Here is a 20,256-nt window from a genome sequence, read left to right as displayed (position 1 = left end):
AGAGAGGCAGGCAGAGAGAGAGAGAGAGAGAGAGAGGGAAGCAGGCTCCCCGCTGAGCAGAGAGCCTGATGCGGGACTCGATCCCAGGACCTTGAGATCATGACCTGAGCCGAAGGCAGCGGCTTAACCCACTGAGCCACCCAGGCGCCCCTGCACTCTTCTTTTAAATTGTTTCTCCTTCTTTCTCAGAATTGGACACAGGAAGCCCAGATGTCTCTCAGAATAGTGATTCCCAGATTTCAGGGACAATAAAACATTTAATATACAGGTACATGTTTACACACACAGGCACACACACACACACACACACACAAAGGCCTACAAATTTTTACTTCACAAACTTAAAAAAAAATGTACAGATACTGTTTACTATCATTTAATTTCTTAAAAGGGATTTATTCATTTTGGGGTTATGAAAATGTTCTGGAATTAGATAGTAAGGTGATTGAACAACCTTATAAATATAAAGAAAAACACTGAAAAATATATACTTCAAAAGCATGAAGTTTATGGTATGTGAATTATATTTCATGTGTTTTTTTTTTAAGATTTTATTTATTTATTTGATAGAGATCACAAGTAGGCAGAGAGGCTGGCAGAGAGAGAGGGGGAAGCAGGCTCCCCGCCGAGCAGAGAGCCGGATGCGGGGCTCCATCCCCAGACCCTGCGATCATGACCTATGCTGAAGGCAGAGGCTTACCCCACTGAGCCACCCAGGTGCCCCATACATTTCATGTTTTTTTAAAAAGGACACTGAATCCCAAAAAAAATAAAATAGAAAAAATTAAGGGTAATTGGGCAGCTGGTAACCTTGCACTAACATTTTCACTACAGACTGGCTAAAACTTCACATTGGAGTAACCAGCACTGTCTCGGAACTAGAGCTTAGGAACAACTGACCCAAAGAACAATGCAGCGGGAGCTGGAAGAGAAATTCCAAAAGCTAGTAGTAAATTGTAAGGAAAGTGAAGAAAAGTAAAATAGACAGCCAGGGCAAGCTGATCCACATGAAACACCCGTTTGTTAAGTGTAGGGATAGGAATTAAGTTTCCTACAACCCAAAGATCTAAGTATGTTTCTCATCTCCCTATACTGCAAAATATTGCTTCTGTGGCTTTTCTCCGTTCCTCTGGATGACTCTTGATACAAAGAGAGGACAGCTGAACATGCTAGAATTTGGAGTGGAAATGGAAATATTTTAGGCCCCAGAGCCTGAAAGATTCTTACCTTATTTTTATCCTACAAGAGGAAGGCAGTGGGGCATAGTCCTTCTCCCTGATGAAGAGACCCTGCACAAACCAGAGGGTTGGAGTTTCAGTGAAGGAAGTGTACAAAGAAGGTCTACTTTGAGAGGATCTACTTAAAACAGAGTCTATACCTCACATATCCGTGGCGTCAGCCCAACAGAAGCCTGGTGAACAGAAGAAAGGAAAGCATTACTGTTCACGCACAGAAAAACTCTCCCCCAACACCCAGAAACCAAGGTTGGCAGGGGATGGGCACATGGGCTTCCTGCGCTAGCCTCTTCACTTTTAGGGAGTTTCACTGGTGGTATGTAGAAGACTATTTGCCTGGCTCTCAGGAGATACTCAGGAGGGAGGTAAGTACCAGCTGAGAGGCAGATTATTACCATAAGAAGGAAGAGAGGAGAGGCTAACAAATCCAGGTACCTGCTTTCACACAATAAAGGTTACATCCTTCTTGGATAAACCAATTTACCACTGTGGTCCCTTCTGAAAACTTTCTATCCCTATATACACAGGAGAACTAGAGTACATGGGTGTTTAAAATACACATTTAGGGAAAAGCAGCTTCTTTTTTCATCTTGGGTCCACTGCTAATTTGTATGTAGGTTAAAGTTTTTACACCCCTGGTTTAATGGACATTTTCTTCTTTCTTCAAATATATAAAAGCACACTAAACATGGACATAGTTAAGCAACGAGCTGAGCACAAAAATACAGATAATCTTTTGGGAGAAAAGTGTCACAGAGAATGTCCCTGGGTAGTGTTATTTGTCACCTGCCACACCAGTTCAACTCACCAAGATACTTCTAAACATAAAACAAAGAGGTATGCTTAAGGACCTCTACCTTCTCAATTCTCCATGACAAAGTAAGGCTCTCATAAGTCCTCCATACTTTTTAAGTCTCCAACCCAGTAGGTAGTTCTCCTGCTTCTTTCCAATGCTCAGATCTAACACACATAGCCCCATTTCTGCATAGCCCTAAGCAACACTTCAGATTCAGTCTGGGGCTTGTGTTAAAAAGCTTCAAGTGATGAACTTGGAAATGATATGAGAAATGCAAAACAACTGACAAGGTCAGCTTCATCAAAGGGAGTCATGTAATTCTAAGGTTCTTCAAGGTTTAATAAAGAGGGGCTAATTATTCAAAGTTCATCTTTCAATTAAAGGACCAAGAAACCCATTCTTAATACAAAAGAGAGCCCATTAAATCTTATTAAAGTTCAATAATTACTAAATTCGCACTCTTTCTCTCAGTAACAAAGACAGTGTGAGATTCAGGCTTGCTGCGGCAGTAGAAAGAGATCATATTCCAATACCAATACTCACTGGGGTCCCCAGCATGGTGTATGTCTTCCCAGAGCCTGTCTGCCCATAGGCAAAAAGGCAGATGTTGTAGCCTTTAGCAGCTCCAGACAATACTTCAGTTCCCAAATCCTGGAAAACCTGTCACAACGAAAGTAGAAAGCACATCAATGTAGTTCTTCCCATACCAGATTAAGGAACCATATCATTTTAAAATTTATAATGTCTAGCATTGTGCCTGGCATACAGTAAGCACTTTAAAATATATTTGAATGAATACATTTTCCTTAGCAATCTTTTTTCTGAAACTGAATTGATTCTTGAGATATTATAGGGAATTTATAGTCACCTGTGTTTGAAACACTTTATTTTTAGATTAAAAATAACCCAAGGATTAGTTGGAAGAACATGCGACACTAGATCTGGGGGTCATGAGTTCAAGCCCCACATTGGGTATAGACATAATTAAAATAAAGAAAATTTTTAAAAACTTAAAAAATGAACAAATAGGGGCGCCTGGGTGGCTCAGTGGGTTGGACCACTGCCTTCGGCTTGGGTCATGATCTCAGGGTCCTGGGATCGAGCCCCGCATTGGGCTCTCTGCTCGGCAAGGAGCCTGCTTCCTCCTCTCTCTCTGCCTGCCTCTCTGCCTGCTTGTGATCTCTGTCTGTCAAATAAATAAATTAAAAAAAAAATTATAAAAAAAAAAATGAACAAATAACCCTGAGTAGTGATGTATGGAATTGATGAATCACTACACTGTACACCTGAAACTAATAAAACACTGTATGTCAACTAACTGGAATTAAAAACTTAAAAAAAAAATCCAGAGTTGTACTGACACTTTATTTTAAATTGAAATTCAATTAATTAACAAATAGTGTATTACTAGTTTTAGAGGTAGAGTTCCGTGATTCATCAGTTGCATATAACACCCAGTGCTCATTACATCACATGCCATCCTTAATGCCCATCACCCAGTTAATCCATCTCCCCACCTGTCTTCCTTCTGGCAACCCTCAGTTTGTGTCCTATAATCAAGAGTCTCTTATGGGGGCTCAGTCAGTTAAGCATCTGCCTTCAGCTCAGGACATGTTCCCAGGGTCCTGGAATCGAGCCCAGTGTCAGGTTCTCTGCTCAGTGGGGAGGCTGCTTCTCCCTTTCCTTATGTCTGCCACTCCCCCTGCTTGCGTACGTGTTATCTCTGTCAAACAAATAAATAAAATATTTTTTAAAAAAGAAGTCTCAGGGCACCTGGGTGGCTCAGTTGGTTGAGGGACTGCCTTTGGCTCAGGTCATGATCCCAGAGTCCCAGGATCAAGTCCCACATTGGGCTCCCAGCTCCACAGGGAGTCCACTTCTCTCTCTGACCTTCTCAGCTCTCATGCTCTCTCCTCTCTCTCTCTCAAACAAATAAATAAAATCTTTAAAAAAAAAAAAGAAAAAAAGAAGTCTCATGGTTTGTCTCCCAAGGTTGACATAAGGTTAATACCATTTATGGCTCTATTGACCCATCCTCTCTCCAAACTTGTGGTAATCTGTATAGAGAACCAGAGAGGGAGACAAACCATAAGAGACTCTTAATCTTAATCTTGCTGGAGGAGAGGGGGGATGGAAGGGATGGGGTGGGTATGTGCTATGGTGAGTACTGTGAATTGTGTAAGACTGATGAATCACAGACCTGTACCCTTGAAACAAATAATACATTATATGTTAATTAAAAAATCCAACAACACATTGCTATAATTATTTTTATATCATTTAAAATCTTTCAGAGAAGGTATATATTTATACAGTTTGTTATATTAACTATATTAACCATTTCTTAAATGTTTTTTGCACTGCATTAACATGTAGAAGTCCAAAGAGATTTTTTTTTTTTCTGTTTGTAGATTCAGGATACTGATTTAAAATGTCCATTATAGACAAAAAATGGAGAACTATCTGATAATGTGTTACATTAGCACACTGTTAAATAAAATTATTTGATAAAATTAAAAAAATGAGAAAAGTAGGGCTGGAGCTTGTTATTTAAAGAGAGAGCATTCATGTAAAATATATAACTTAATGGTGCCTGGAGTTGGGGAAAGTGCTTAAGATTATTTCTCTTCCTCTAAACAGCTACCTATAGTTTAATCACTAAGAACACGTTTTGGAACTTTCTAGGTTCCAAGCCTGGCTCCTTAGGGAGGTAACCTTACCTCAGTTTCCTCACCTAGAAGACACTACTTCAAAAACTAATGATGCCTTATATGGTGACTAACATAACAAAAAAGTTAAAAAAAAAAAAAAAAGAAATAGAGTTTTTAAAAAAGCACCTAAAACTCACTGGGTTTTTGAGAGGATTAATTGTTCTAATATATGGAAAGCATTTAGAACAATGTTTGGAACAAAGTGAGCACTAATTAAAGTTTTTCTTGTTATTACACTTTTTTCCCACTTTTCTGTATAAGAACTACTCAGTCATCTTTCTTTCTGATATCCTCATCTATTTTAAAAAGAGCTATGTACTTATTTTGGAAAATAGACACCTGAATACAGATACCATAGTTAATACTTCCCAACTTCACAGATAACTTTTGAAAAACTTCTATTTTCTATCCTACTAAAAATTTATTTCCAAAAACACTTTCATAAACCATTAAAGTAATAAATCTTTAAAACTCTTCATATCTTGAAGGTTTTTGCTAGAGCCTAGGGATTATTATTTCCTACCTATAATATGAAAATCATGTCATTTATAGGAGGTTACCTATCCAACAAAATATATTAAGTTCTTGGCCCTTAATACTTTTCCACAGAAAGTCTTCATGTATTTTTTCTTCTGGTTTCTCTTTTGTTTTCTATTGAGGTATATTTGACATAACACTATATTAGTTTCAGGTATACAATATATTATTTAATCTGATATTTATATGTATTCCACAATGATCACAAGTCATTAACATAGATCAGCATACAAAGCTACCAACTTTTTTAAAATCATGATAAGAACTTTGAAGACCACTCTCCTAGCGGCTTTCAAATATGCAATATAGGGACAACTGGGTGGCTCAATTGGTTAAGCATCTGCCTTCAGCCCAGGTCATGATCCCAGTGTCCTGGGATTGAGTCCTACTGTGGGCTTCTTGCTCAGTGGAGAGCCTGCTTCTCCCTCTGCCTGCTCTGCCGGCTACTCCCCCTGCTTTTGCTCTCTGACAAATAAATAAATAAAATCATTTGAAAAATATGCAATACAGTATTATTAACTATAGTCACTATGCTGTCAATTACATCACCATTACTTATTCACTTTATAACTGGAAATGTGTAGCTTTGACCCACACAGTTCTATTATAAAATGAAGTTGCTATTATAAAGAAATACTTACCAGTTTTTAATTTATCTAAAGGAATATTTGTGAGAAAATGGCTTTAAATTCTATGATGTATTTTGTTTAAATTAATATTAAATATTACTTATTTCTCTTGACCTATAAATTCATTGTTAAAATAAAAGGATTCAACTAGAAAACTTTTTTCCTTTTAGTAAAACTGCTGTCTATTTTGTGTGTGTGTGTTACGTTAGTCACCGTACAATACATCATTATGTAAAACTGGTATCTAATTCAGTAACAGATACCATCTTTACTCACAAAAACAACATTTGAGTATCAACTATGAGAATTTTATTATAAAAGTCAGGAATTGAAAATAGGGAAAAAATGCTGATAAAAATAATCCCACCATCTAGAGATAACCACTGTTAATATTTTGGCATATAGCTTACTCTTTCCGACTTTTGTTCTATTCTTAGATAATATTGAATGTTCCAATCTAGGTCTTAAATTCTGACACAAATATAGTAATTAAGAATACTTGAATATGATGAGAATCTAAATTAAACCTAGGTTTTATTTTTTATATTTTTTATCTTGTTATAATTATTTTTTATCTTGTTTTATTTTTTATCTTGTTATAATTATTACGATACTCATAGTTTTCCTTATGTTTATGGCTAGACAATTTAGTATTTTTTATTTTAAAATTTCTCTTTAATTTTCCAAGTGGGAAGGCATGCTACAGTCCCACCCACCAGGTAGCCAAATATATCTAAACCACAGCCCAGACTCTTCTGTCCACTTGGCAGGTGCCACCCAAAGTGCAAGCAAGTATTTAGGAAGGGAGGAAAAAAGCCTCATCTGTGTCACATTTGACAAAACAACCCCACAAAATGTCAGGAAACACTGTCCACTTTCCATAAATGTCAGGTAAATTCTGGGCTAGTCCCTCAATCCCATTGTAGGTCATTCATCCTTGGGTCGCTACCCAGCATAAATTTTTACAGATGGTCCACTTCCATTTCAAGCCTGGCCAGAAGTTGATCATCATCTGGATCCTAGTTCAAGTAAGGACCAGATACTATCCCTCGTCTTTTGTAGCAGCTTTATCCAAAGGAAACAGGCAACAGCCTGTATTTAACTTTGACAGATGGAACTAGATTTCCTACTTGGCTTCTCCATATTATAAGGTGAAAAACAGAGAAATTTATTTCCCATATTCATTCATATTGCAAATGTACACATACACTAAATACCATGGAAATTGTTCTTTAAACAGTCTCCAAGGAATCAGAAGTGAAAGAAACAACAGAAGTTCTGAAATGCAAGTAAACACAAATAAGGCCAACTGAAACCTATGCCACACCCAATGAGAGAAAGAAGAATCAATATTCTAAAAGAAACTAGTTTTGACAAGGGCAGGTCTCAGAACCAGATTTCTCTTCACCTTGGGAAGCAAATATTTATTAAAATGCCAAAAGGGCCCTACCACTGCAGGGGGCACTGTGAGAGACTTGAAAGACATTTAAAACAATGTCTTGGTTCAAAATGAGCTTACCATATGGTTGAAGAGACAGACCATGCAGTTAGTAAAAAGTTCAATACTAGTACATAGTAAAATATGAATGAAGGGTAGATATAAACGTATCTGAGAAGGGAAAATGATTGTGGGCTGGGAGAGTTACAAAAATCTTCATAGCAGAGAGGTCACTTTTTCTGCTTCTTAGGCATGTTTTCAGATATGTCCCTTCTTTAAATTATATCCCCAGGTAAAGGCCTCTCCTCTGAATCAACAATGTCCCCATGACCCCACGACAAGATCTAAAATGTATCTTTGTCATTTTAATCCTTCATTAAGTCAGAGTTCTGGCTGAAACAATAAGACAACTAGGTTACTTTACTCTGAAAAACCTTAGACCACCATTTGCCATCTCTAAATACCTGGCTGTCAACCTTGGAAAGTTCATGCCTATGACCCAAGATCTCCCACCACAGGAACAACAAACATCCAGGGAAGTAATCCCAGAAACGGCCAAATAAATCTCTTCCCATTCCTTCATTAAAGTTACTTTATTTGAACACGGAGGTATGGGTACAAAAAGGATATACATCAGGAATGACATATTCTTAGCCTCAATGGAAGGGTCCCACTGGTAGTGGCAGTGGCCCATTCACATTAAGCAACCCTTTAGTGGTATGTAACTATCACTTCCTAAAATGAATACTACTCTGTGGTGAGATAAAACAGCATCTTTCTGGAGTTTCTGCTTGGTTTTTGTAAACTAGCCCTCTTCTCACAATGCCCTATAAGGTACCTGATCCAGGAGATCCCTCCTGAAGAAGGAAGAGGAGGAGACAGAAGGGCTGCAATTTTCTTAACCATGACACAGGACTAAAGACCAGAGTAGCCCCACTTAAAATTTCTCAGACCCTATAGCTACTGTCATCATTACAGAACTAGGGGGCATTTGGAAAAGACCAAAGCATTCAGCCTTTTCCTAACTGGATTCAGTATATTGCTTCAGTCAGCAGAAAGAAGGAAGAATAAAGGGTGAAATATACATGCATTTCTATCTCACTTTCTTCTGTACTTATTTTCTATAATGTACACACTGTAATTTGATATCACAATATATGAGCACTTCCAAATCAGGATTAGTCAACATCCCAAAAGAAAACTGGAAGACCTACCCAAATGTTACTGCTGCACACAATACATTTTCACTGTAGTTCTCCATTTTTCTACAAATATGTAAGTTTTATATGGTTGCTACTCAGAATATATAAGCTCTTGTGTATTGCTTTTCATTCCTATATTCCTAAAACACTTAAGGATTTTAAACATTTCTGTTATTCATTTTTACAATTATAATTTTATATATTCATAATTTACACAACTATCCTCAAGAGTTAACAATTGACTGCTTTCTTATTCTCTTTCCAACATGAGATGAATGAAACCCAAAACTCCCATTAAGAAATACTAGTAGTGGGGTGCCTGTTCGGCTCAGTCAGTAGAGCATGCAGCTGTTGATCTTGGGTTTGTGAGTTCAAGCCCCATGCTGTGTGTAGAGATTACTTAAAAATAATTTTTTTAAATAAAATTTTGTTAAAAGGAATATTAGTAGCAACTAGTGCTACCGGTTTATAACTGCAATTCAAGATCAATTATTCCCAGTTGTAAGAAAACAGAAAAAAAATGCAGATTTCACAATTTTTAAGCCCTCAATTTCCAAAATTCTTTGAAATCAACTCACCTTAGTCAAGTACCCCTTACCCTGAAATAAATTTGCTGAATTGAGTGGGTTACTTTATTTGAATAGAGGTGACAACATTACATTACTTTCAAGTATAAAATACAATTAGACAAATCTATATATTAAGTTATGCACACAAGTATAGCTGCCATCTGTCATCATACAATGCTTTACAATATCATTGACTGTATTATTTATGCTGTACTTTTTATTCACTTACTCCTATGATTTGTTTATTCCGTAACTGGAAGCCTGTATCATCTACCTCTCCTCACCTATTTTACCCGTCTCCCCAGCCTTTTCCCCTTTGGGAACCATCATTTAGTTCTCTGTATTTCCACATATGATTGTGCTTTCTTTCATTTGTTTGTTTTTTTTTTTTTTTCAGTTCCACATATAAGTGAAATTATATGGTATTTGTCTTTCTCAGTCAACATATTTCAAGTAGCATAATCCCTTCTAGGTCCATCCATGTTACTGCAAGTGGCACAACCTCATCTTTTTTAATGGCTGCATAATATTCCACTCAACACACACACACAGCCCCCCACGTTTATTGCAGCATTATTTACAATAGCCAAATTATGGAAGCAGCCCAAGTGTCCATCAATAGATGAATGCTAACTATACTGGAAATTTTAAAAAAAGTTTAAAAATAAACTCATAGGGATGCATATATCTTTTCGAATTAGTGTTCTTGTTTTCTTTAGGTAAATACCCAGTAGTGGAATTACTGGATCATATGGTAGCTCTATTTTTAATTTTCTGAGGATCCTCCATACTGTTTTCCACAGTGACTATACCAATTTACATTCCAAGAGTACATGATGGTTCCTTTTTCTCCCCATTCTTGCCAACACTTGTTTCTTGTGTTTTTTATCTTAGCTATCCTGGCAGGTGTGAGGTAATATCTCATTGTGGTTTTGATTTGCATTTCCCTGATGATTAGTGATATTGAGCACCCTTTCATGTGTCTCTTGGCCATGTGTATGACTTCTTTGAGAAAATGTCTAGACAGGTCTTCTGCCCATTTTTTAATTGGCAGTAATTAATTAAATAATTTAATATAATTAATTAATTTAATTTAATTATTTGGCTTTTTGGTGTTGAGTTGTATAAGTTCTTCATATATTTTGGATATTAACTCCTTACTGGATATAGCACTTGTGAATATCTTCTCCCATTCCTAGGTTGCCTTTTTATCTTGTTGATAGTTTCCTTTGCCATGCAGAAGCTTTTTATTTTGATGTAGTCCCAATAGCTTATTTTTTGCTTTTGTTTCCCTTATCTGAGGAGACATACCTAGAAAAATGTTGCTACAGCTTACGTCATATAAATTACTATCTGTGTTCTCTTCTAAGATTTTTATGGTTTCAGATCTCACACTTAGGTCTTTAATCCATTTTGAATTTAATTTTGTGTACGGTATTAGAAAGTGGCCCAGTTTTCCATTATGTCACATGTAGCTGTCCAGTTTTCCCAATACCATTTATTGAGAAGAATGCCTTTTCCTGACTGTATATTCTTGCATCCTTTGTCATAGAGTAATAGGCTGTGGAAGTGTGGGTTTACATCTGGGCTCTCTATTCTGTTCCATTGATCTATGTGTCTATTTTTGTGCCAGTACCATGCTGTTTTGAGTACTAGAGCTTTGCAGTGTATCTTGAAATATGGCATTAGGATACCTCTCCTCCAGCTTTATTGTTCTTTCTCAAGATTGTTTTGGCTATTTGGGGTCTTTTGAGGGTTACATACAAATTTTAGTACTGTCTGTTATAGTTTTGTGAAAAATGCTATTGGTATTTTGATAGGGATTGTACTGAATCTATAGATTGCTTTTGGTAGTATAGACATTTTAACAATATTAATTATTCCATTCATGAGCATGGAATATCTTTCCATTTGTGTTATCTTCAATTTCTTTCATCAGTGCTTTATAGTTATCAGAGTACAGGTCTTTCACTTCCTTTGTTAGGTTTATTCCTAGGTATTTTATTTTTTTTGGTATAATTGTAAATGGAATTGTTTCCTTTATTTCCCTTTCTGCTACTTTGTTATTAGTGTATAGAAACACTACCAGTTTCTGGATATTAATTTTGTATCCTGCAACTCTACTGTATTCATTTTTCAGTTCCAGTAGTTTTTTGGTGGCATCTTTAGGATTTTCTATGTATAGTATCATGTCATCTGCATATAATGACAATTTAACTTCTTTACCAATATGGATGCCTCTTATTTCTTTTCTTGTCTGAATGCTGCAGTTAGGACTTCTAGTACTTTTGAGTAGATATCCTTGTCTTATTCCTGATCTTAGAGGAAATGCTTTCGGCTTTCACTACTGAGTATGATGCTGGTTGTCAGCTTTTCATACATGGCCTTTATTATGTTGAAGTATGTTTCCTCTAAACCCACTTTGTTGAAAGCTTTTATCATGAATGGATACTGAATTTTATGAAATGCTTTCTTTCCCATCTACTGAGATGGTCATATGAGTTTTATTTTTCATTTTGTTGATGTGCTATATTAAGCTGATATGCAAAATACTAACTATCCTCACATCCCTGAAAGAAATCCCACTTGATCATGATGAGTGATTCTAATATTTTTTGAGGATTTTTGCATCAGTGTTCATCAGGATACTGGCCTGTAGCATGTCCATGTGTGAGTGTGTGTGTGTGTGCGTGTGCGTGTGTGTGTGTAGTGTTTTTATCTGGTTTGGTATTAGGGTAATGTTGGCCCCACAGAATATATTTGGAAGTTTTCCTTTCTCTCCTATTTTTTTGAAACAGTTTGAGAAGAATAGGCATTAACTCCCTTAAATGTTTGATAGAATTCACCTATGAAGCCATCTGGTCCTGTACTTTTGTTTTTTGGTAGTTTTTTCATTACTAATTCAATTTCATTGCTAGTAATCTGTTCAAATTTTCTATTTCTTCATGATTCAACTTTGGAAGATTCTATGTTTCTAGGAATTTATCCATTTCTTCTAGGTTGTCCAATTTGTTGGCATATAAGATTTCATACTATTCTCTTATAATCCTTTGTATTTCTATGGTGTCAGTTCTCTCTTTCTGATTTTATTCAGGTTCTTTTTTCTTGATGGGTCTGGCCAAGGGTTTTATCAATTTTGTTTATCTTTTTCTTTTATTCCTGTTCTGATCTTTAGTATTTCCTTCCTTTCACTCAACTTGGGTCTTGTCTCTTCTTTCTCTAAATCCTTTAGGTTTTAAGGTGAGATTGTTTATTTGAGCTTTTTCTTGTTTCTTAAGGTAGGCCTATATCACCACACATTTTCCTCTTAGAACTGCTCTTGTTGCATTGGTTGGGTTATTTTTAATTAACTCCATCCAGCACTCAATTCTCTCCTCCCACTCTAATCTTTGAGCCTTACAGTGTCAGATCAGAATCAGTGAGAACTCATGGGTTTCAACAGAAAAAGATACAGAAATAGATATGATGATGTAACTCTGTGTGTGTGTGTGTGTGTGTGTGTGTGTGTGTGTGTGTAAGCAAATATATCATCTCTCACTTTGTCTAACTCTACTAAGAGGATCTGGGAGCAATGATACCCAAACAGCAATGACTGTACCTACCACCTAGATCTCACCTTCTAAATATCATTTTCTACTAATAGGAACAATTTGAGCATCATAATAAGCAATGATAATAACAGACTGTAATTCACTGAATAAAATGGGAACCCATGAATTAATATACATATAAATAATTTGAAACTCTGACAAGGAATGGGATATTTACATAGTAAGTACCCCTCAACAAAATATTAATTACAAAGAGGGGGAAAGAGTTAAGTTCAGAGTGGAGAAGCCCGGCAGATGACACCTTAATCAAGTAATCAAAGTGAACTCTGATATTCCTATTAAAATGTATAATCTGAATCTAACCACGAAGAGACACTGGACAACCAAATTAAGAAACATTCTACAAAATAACTGGCCTGTAGTCTTCCAAAGTGTCAAGATTATGAATATAAGGAAAAACTGAGAAACTGTTCCAGACTGAATTAAACTAAACATAAGACAACTAAATGCAACAAGTGATTCTCAAACACATCCTTTTGATATGAAGGACATTATTAAGACAATCAACAAAACATGAATGGATATAAAGATGAGATGGTAGTAATACAACACTTTAACTTCCCAATTCTGAAGGTTATATTGTGGTTATATTAGAGAATGTCATTTTCTATAAGACAATACACACTCAACTACTTAGGGTAATTGGACATCAGGATGACAACTTTCAGATGGTTCAGGAATAAAGTTTTAAATATATTTCCACAGGGGTGCCTGGGTGGCTCAGTGAGTTAAAGCCTCTGCCTTCAGCTCAGGTCATGATCCCAGGGTCCTGGGATCCAGCCCTGCGTTGGGCTCTCTGCTCAGCAGGGAGCCTGCTTCTCCCCTCTCTCTCTCTGCCTGCCTCTCGGCCTACTTGTGATCTCTGTCAAATAAATAAATAAAATCTTTAAATGTACTTCCATCTTCTCTGTGTTTCCTCATTTCAAAAAAATTTTAAGTTTATAAAAAGATGTAAAATATGACTTCATATACATAAACACGGAGGGATAGAAGAGTAAAGATGTAGAACTTTTAGAATGTGTTAGAAATTATGCAACCATCAACTTAATATAGAGTGTTATGTATTTATTATGTTATATATGAACCTCATGGTAACCATAAACCAAAAACCTCTAATAGATACACAAAAAATGAAGAGAAAGCAATCCAAGCATAATGATGAATGAAGTCATCAATCATAAGGGAAGAACAAGAGAAGAAAGGAACAAAGGTAGACTACAAAACAACCAAAAAATGAATTAACAAAACAGTAATATGTACATTTCTATCAATAATCACTTTAAATGCAAATGGTCTAAGTGCTCCAATCAACTGACATAGGGTGACTGAATAAAAAACAAGAGCCATCTTTATGCCGCCTATAGGAGACTCACTTCAGATCTAAAGACATATACAGACTTGAAGTTATAGAATGGAAAAAGATATTCCATGAAAAGGAAAGTGAGGAAAAAAAAAAAGCTGGGGGAGCAATACTTTTATCAGACAAAATAGACTTTTATTTTTTTTTTCAAAATAGACTTTTAAAACAAAAGACAGTAATGAGACACAAAGAACACCATTACATAATGATAAAGGGATCAATCCAACAAAAGGATATAACACATGTAAACATCTAAGCACTGGAGCACCTAAATACATAATGCAAATATTAACAGACATAAAGGGAGATACTGAGAGTAACATGCTAATAGTAGGGGACTGTAACACCCCATCTATATGAATGGATAGATCGCACAGAGAGAAAATCAGTAAGAAAACAATGGCCTTGCATGACATATTACACCAGATGGACAGCTACATGCAGAAGAATGAAACTGGACCACTTTCTGACACCATACACAAAAATAAAACTCAAAATGGATTAAACACCTAAATGTAAGACCTGAAACCATTAAAATTCTAAAAGAAAACATAGGCAGTAGAGCCTGGTGGTGGGTATTATGGAGGGCACGTATTGCATGGAGCACTGGGTGTGGTACATAAACAGTGAATTCTGGAACACTGAAAAAAATAAAATAAAATAAAATTTAAAAAAAGTAAAAAGATAAAAAGAAAAAAAAAGAAAACATAGGCAGTAATCTCTTGGACATTGGCCTTAGCAATATTTTTCTGTATCTGTTTTCTCAAATTCAGGAAACAAAAGCAAAAATAAACAATTGGGACTACTTCAAACTAAGAAGCTTCCGCACAGAAAAAAAAATCAACAAAATGAAAAGACAACCTACTGAATGGAAGAAGATATTTCCAAATGATATCTCCAGTAAGAGGTTATCCAAAAAACCATAAAGAACTTGTACAACTCAACACCAAAAAGGCAAAGAACCCAGTCAAAAATGGGCCAAGGACCTAAACAGACACTGCTCTAAAGGAAATACAAAGATGGCCAAAAATGCTCAACATCACAAGTCACCAGGGAAATGCAAATCAAACCACAATGAGTTATCACCTCACACCTGGCAGAATGGCTAGTATCAAAAAGACAAGAAATAACAAGTTTTAGTGAGGATATGGAGGAAATGATGTGTAGTGTACTGCTGGTGGGAATGTAAGTACTTGGAGCCCCTGTAGAAAAAGGTATGGAGGTTCCTCAAAAAATTAAATATAGAAATACCATATGACCCTGTAATTCTACTTCTGTGGAATTGGAAAATGAAATTCCAAATTCTAACTTCATTAGAAAGTGAAAATGCCAAATTTGAAAAGATATATGAACTCCCAAGTTCACTGCAGCATTATTTACAGTAACCAAGATATGGAAGCAACCTGCGTCCATCAATATATGAGTAAATAAAAATATATATATATATTATTCAGTGGAATATTACTCAGCCTTAAGAAATGAAATTTTGACATTTGCAACATTATGAGTAAACCTAGAGGTTATTATGCTAAGTGATGTAAGTCAGACAGAAAAAGACAAATAACCATATGCTTTCACTCATATGTGGAATCTAAGAAATAAAACAAGAAACAAACAAAAAACAGACTCAATAGAGAACAAACTGGTGGTTGTCAGAAGGAGGTTTAGCAGATGGGTAAAATAGGTGTAGAGGCATAAGAGACACAAACTTCCAGTTATAAAATAATTTACAGGGATGAAAAGTACAGCACAGGGAATATAGTCAGTAATATTGCAACAACTTTGGTGATAAATGGTAATTACACTTATGGTGGTGGTAATTACACTTACAGTAATTATATACATTATGATCATTTCATAATGTATGTAATTGTCAAATCACTATGTTGTATATCTGATACTAACAAAATATTGTATGGAACTCTACTTCCAAAATAATAAAGACTTTGGCCAGTGGGGAAGGCGGCAGGCTTCATAAACACAAATGGATGAGGCCAGACCAAGACAACCCTATGGGATATCCCTCAGCTCTCCTGCTAGGGCTTTCCATTTTTCCTCAAGCCAGAGGCCAAGAGAGCCCATTATTTAGTCCAACAGGTCATCCTTGGGGGCAGAGAGTAAGGTGGAAAAGGTTTAAGAGTTAATCTTGAAGGGCAAAAGGAAGATATTCAACAGGACCTAAAAGAGGAAGGGAATCCTGGCAGAAGAACCTGGCCAGACTTTATGAAACAGAGAACATCTGAACTAAGTCTCAAACAAGGATTTTCATGATGTAGATGATGTTTTAGGTGGCACAAAGAACACTCATAGCAAAGCTATGAGTAACAAAAATCCATGGCTGTTCAGGTGGAATTTGAAAATCAGATATGCTGGGAGATAAAAATAAAGTACTGGGGTCATGATAAGGATCAGGTTTTATTTTCTCTCATCTTAACATGTACTGCATTATTTATGGCAGAGTCTCAAGGAACATGACAGATGAGCCATTGTTATACCATGAAAAATCAGCAGCACAAGGACAAGCAAATAGGAAAGAAATTAAGAAACACAGATAAACCTCAAATCAGAGGAAATCAAAACTGATGTTATAAACTAGTCACAAAGCAATGAAAAGAACATATACAATCAAATACAGCAAAATCCATGATTAAAGAATAACTTTTTATTCATACATTGTTTTCTTTACTTTCTCCACATCTTCCTTTAGTTCTTTGAGCATCTTTAAGACCATTGGTCTATAGTTTTTAATTAGTATATCTGCCTTTAGGTCTTTTTCAGGAACAGTGTCTATGGATGAATATTTTTTAAAAGATTTTATTTATTTATTTGACAGAGAGAGACACAGCAAGAGGGAACACAAGCAGGGGGAGTGAGAGAAGGAGAAGCAGGCTTCCCACAGAAAGGGGAGGCCCATGTGGGACTCAATTCCAGGACCCTGGGGTCATGACCCAAGCCAAAGGTAGATGCCTAAGACTGAGCCACCCAGGCACCTTATTGATGGATTAAAAAAAATTTTTTTTAAGTAGGCTCCATGCCTAATGTGTGGGGCTTTGAACTCACAACCCAATATCAAGAGTCACATGCTCCACCAACTGAGCCAGCCAAGCACCCTGATGATTTTTTTTTTTCCATTGAATGGGCCACAATTTCACGTTTCTTTGTATGCCTTATGACTTTTATGTTGAAAACTGAACATGTGTCATCACTTCTCAGCCTTTTGGCTAAGAGCAAGTAAAAACTGAACATTTGAATCTAACAGTATAGTAACGCTGGAAATCAGATTCTCTCCTTTCCCCAGGGTATGCTATTTCTTGTTATTCTTTTTGTTTATTGTTTTTGTTTTTTATTACTGTAGGCTGTCTCTGTGCTGAGGATCAGCCTGCCATGTAAACCGAAGGTTTAACAGGTCTTTTCTGAGCCTTTCCCTGGGCACGCATTCTCACTTCCCAAACTTCCCCATGTATGTAGTTGTTTTTCAATGCCCTGGTCTTCAATGTATGATTGCCAAATGGGGAAAAAGAGAAAAATGAAGTGGGAGTGGGGTGGTGGACAGCTGTCATTTTAAATCCCCTGAAGCCGCTTTGGCTGGACAGGAAGGGACTTGAACCACTAGGAATGCCTCAACAACAATGGCTGCCCAAGTCTGCAACACCGTGCTCCCAAGCAGGAATTAGCAATCAACACAGATTCTTGATATTTGGAAGACAGGATACTTTTTGTCTACCTGACTCTTGCAGGCTGTGTGCAAGATGCTCTAGGACCAGTGCACAGCTGCCTGCCATGTGGCTAGGGATAAAGAATGGATAGCTGTTACTGTGCTAAGAGCTGAAATTAATGGAAATTAACTGCAGTTTATCCTCCAAGTCTTCCTCTGGAAGCTGCAAACCCTCAATAAACTCCAGAATTCCAAAAATCATTATATCAGACAGATCTGGCCAGTGAAATCCCTGTCTAGGTGGGGAAACAGATTCTGGATGTTTCCTTACTCTGCCATGTTCCCAGAACTCCTCTCCTCCATAATGATTCTTTTTTTTTTTCCTCCATAATGATTCTTGAAAATACAAATTAGTATCATATTTCCCTATTGAAAACTGTATCTATTTAAGTACAAAGGAATCTCTCTTATTCTTGAATCCATTAACTATGATTCACCCAAATTATCACCCTACAGATATACTTTTCCTTTTAATTTTCAGAAAACAGAAATATGTGAAATAATGTTAAGATAATCAGAGACTCTAATAAAGTCAAGTGAAAGAAGTTAAAATTATTTATTCAAACAATATTTGTAGAGTGCCTACTAAGGCAAAATACTGTGCTAGGCACCACTCCCACTGTTTAAAGGTAACTGTTAAGCTTACTTTGCACAATAATTACTTCATTAGAACTGTTTTATTCAGGGGCACCTGGATGGCTCAGTCAGTTAAGTGTCTGCCTTCAGCTCAGGTCATGATCTTGGGGTCCTAGGGTAGAACCCTACACCGGGCTCCCTGCTTAGTGAGAAGCCTACTTCTCCCTCTGCCTGCTGCTTCCCCTGCTTGTGCTCTCTGACAAATAAATAAATACAGTTTTGAAAAAAAAAATAGAAGTATTTCACTCAAAGCCAGGGTTTTAGATCCATATAGCCAGTAACATTTACTAAGCAATTATTTTGTGTTAGGCTCTCTTCTTAGCACATTAAAAGTGTTTATTACTCCTCAGAACACATTTATGGGGGTAGTTACTATTATTATCATTCTCTAAATTTCACAGAAGAAAACTGAAGTCTCCCAGGTACTAAGTATTCCTAAAACTTTTTTTTTTTTTTTTGAAATTTTATTTATTTGTTTGATAGAGATCACAAGTAGGCAAAGCACCAGGCAGGGGGTGGGGGAAGCAGGCTCCCTGCTGAGCAGAGAGCCCGATACAGGACTCAATCCCAGGATCCTGAGATCATGACCTAAACCAAAGGCAGAGGCCCAGGAGCCCCAGTACTGAGCCACCCAGGTGCCCTGTGTACTAAGTATTTCTAAACAAAGCTGTTGCTCTTAACCACTGTGATACCTGTAGCTAACAAAGTAACTGTTAGGAGTTACCAGTAAGGGTTCAACCGGTTACAAGTAACAATTCAACTCAGCTGCTGAACACTAAGCTATTACCCTACAATTTACAACTGTCTTCATGGCTTCCTTGTTTTCTGTTGTTTTTGCTCTACACTGGGAGAAAATTTACCAAGTCTCATTTTTAGTCTTTTTTTTTTTTTTTTTTAAGATTTTATTTATTTATTTGTCAGAGTGAGAGAGGGAGAGAGAGCAAGCACAGGCAGACAGAATGGCAGGCAGAGGCAGAGGGAGAAGCGGGCTCCCTGATGAGCAAGGAGCCCGATGTGGGACTCGATCCCAGGACGCTGGGATCATGACCTGAGCCAAAGGCAGCTGCTTAACCAACTGAGCCACCCAGGCGTCCCTCATTTTTAGTATTTCTTATTAGAATTTTCAGTAATATTTTGTTATATTTTGGCCAAAAACAATGAACTCTGATCCTACTGCCATTTGTTAATCACTTTTGGAGTTTTCTGCTCCATTAACCTTTCCAGTGTGTGTAAAGAGAATTATAATCTAATCCCCAAATTTCACCCATACTGCCATTATTAAACGACCAGAATCTAAAGCCTTATTAGAGACACACACAAATATATTTTTTTCTTTGTGATTTTTCAAATTACAAAGAATGCTCATTTTTGTATCAAGTAAAAAAAAAAAAAAAAATCCAACAATGCTAACCTTGCTTTCCTCACCCCTAATCCCACTCATTCAGGTGTCTGACAGGTAGCCTTCAGGTACTTAGGCAGAAAAGGCTATATCTAACAAGTATGTCCCTCCATACCTTTCTCCACATATAGAAGGATAGATAGTTCTTTGTTTTTGTCTGTTTTCACTGAAATATACACCAACTTCAAACTTGCTTTTTATCACATATTATACCATGAACATTCAGGTTATTTGCCACATATATAACTTTTCCTTTTTCATGCATACACACCACAGCCATAGTTACCCAAATAAAATTTAAAATAATTGGGATATCACTCGTGCTGTGGGGGAAATGCTTTATTTCCTTTTTATTGACTTTCCTTTTCTCCCCTCCTCTTTCTTTCCTTCTACATTAACCCCAAACCTTCGGGTAACA

At 36.6% G+C, this 20,256-nt stretch overlaps 1 protein-coding gene across 1 annotated transcript in view; it reads right to left on the bottom strand.

The window, feature by feature from the left end:
- LOC111159700 (stAR-related lipid transfer protein 9-like) overlaps positions 1–20,256 on the bottom strand; it is a 106,031-nt gene that overhangs the window by 47,384 nt on the left and 38,391 nt on the right. The window contains exons 4-6 of the mRNA XM_022522265.1: positions 2,575–2,691; positions 1,379–1,411; positions 1,228–1,289 (exon numbers count right to left, since the gene is read on the bottom strand). Of these exons, the coding sequence (XP_022377973.1) occupies positions 1,228–1,289; positions 1,379–1,411; positions 2,575–2,691 (212 nt within the window). The remainder of the gene's footprint in view (positions 1–1,227; positions 1,290–1,378; positions 1,412–2,574; positions 2,692–20,256) is intronic.

Source organism: Enhydra lutris, unplaced genomic scaffold, assembly GCF_002288905.1.
Source record: "Enhydra lutris kenyoni isolate GAN:26980312 unplaced genomic scaffold, ASM228890v2 scaffoldscaffold4, whole genome shotgun sequence".
Taxonomy (NCBI): Eukaryota; Metazoa; Chordata; class Mammalia; order Carnivora; family Mustelidae; genus Enhydra; species Enhydra lutris.
Note: the sequence above shows the minus strand (reverse complement) of the source record. Positions and strands in the feature narration are given on the sequence as shown.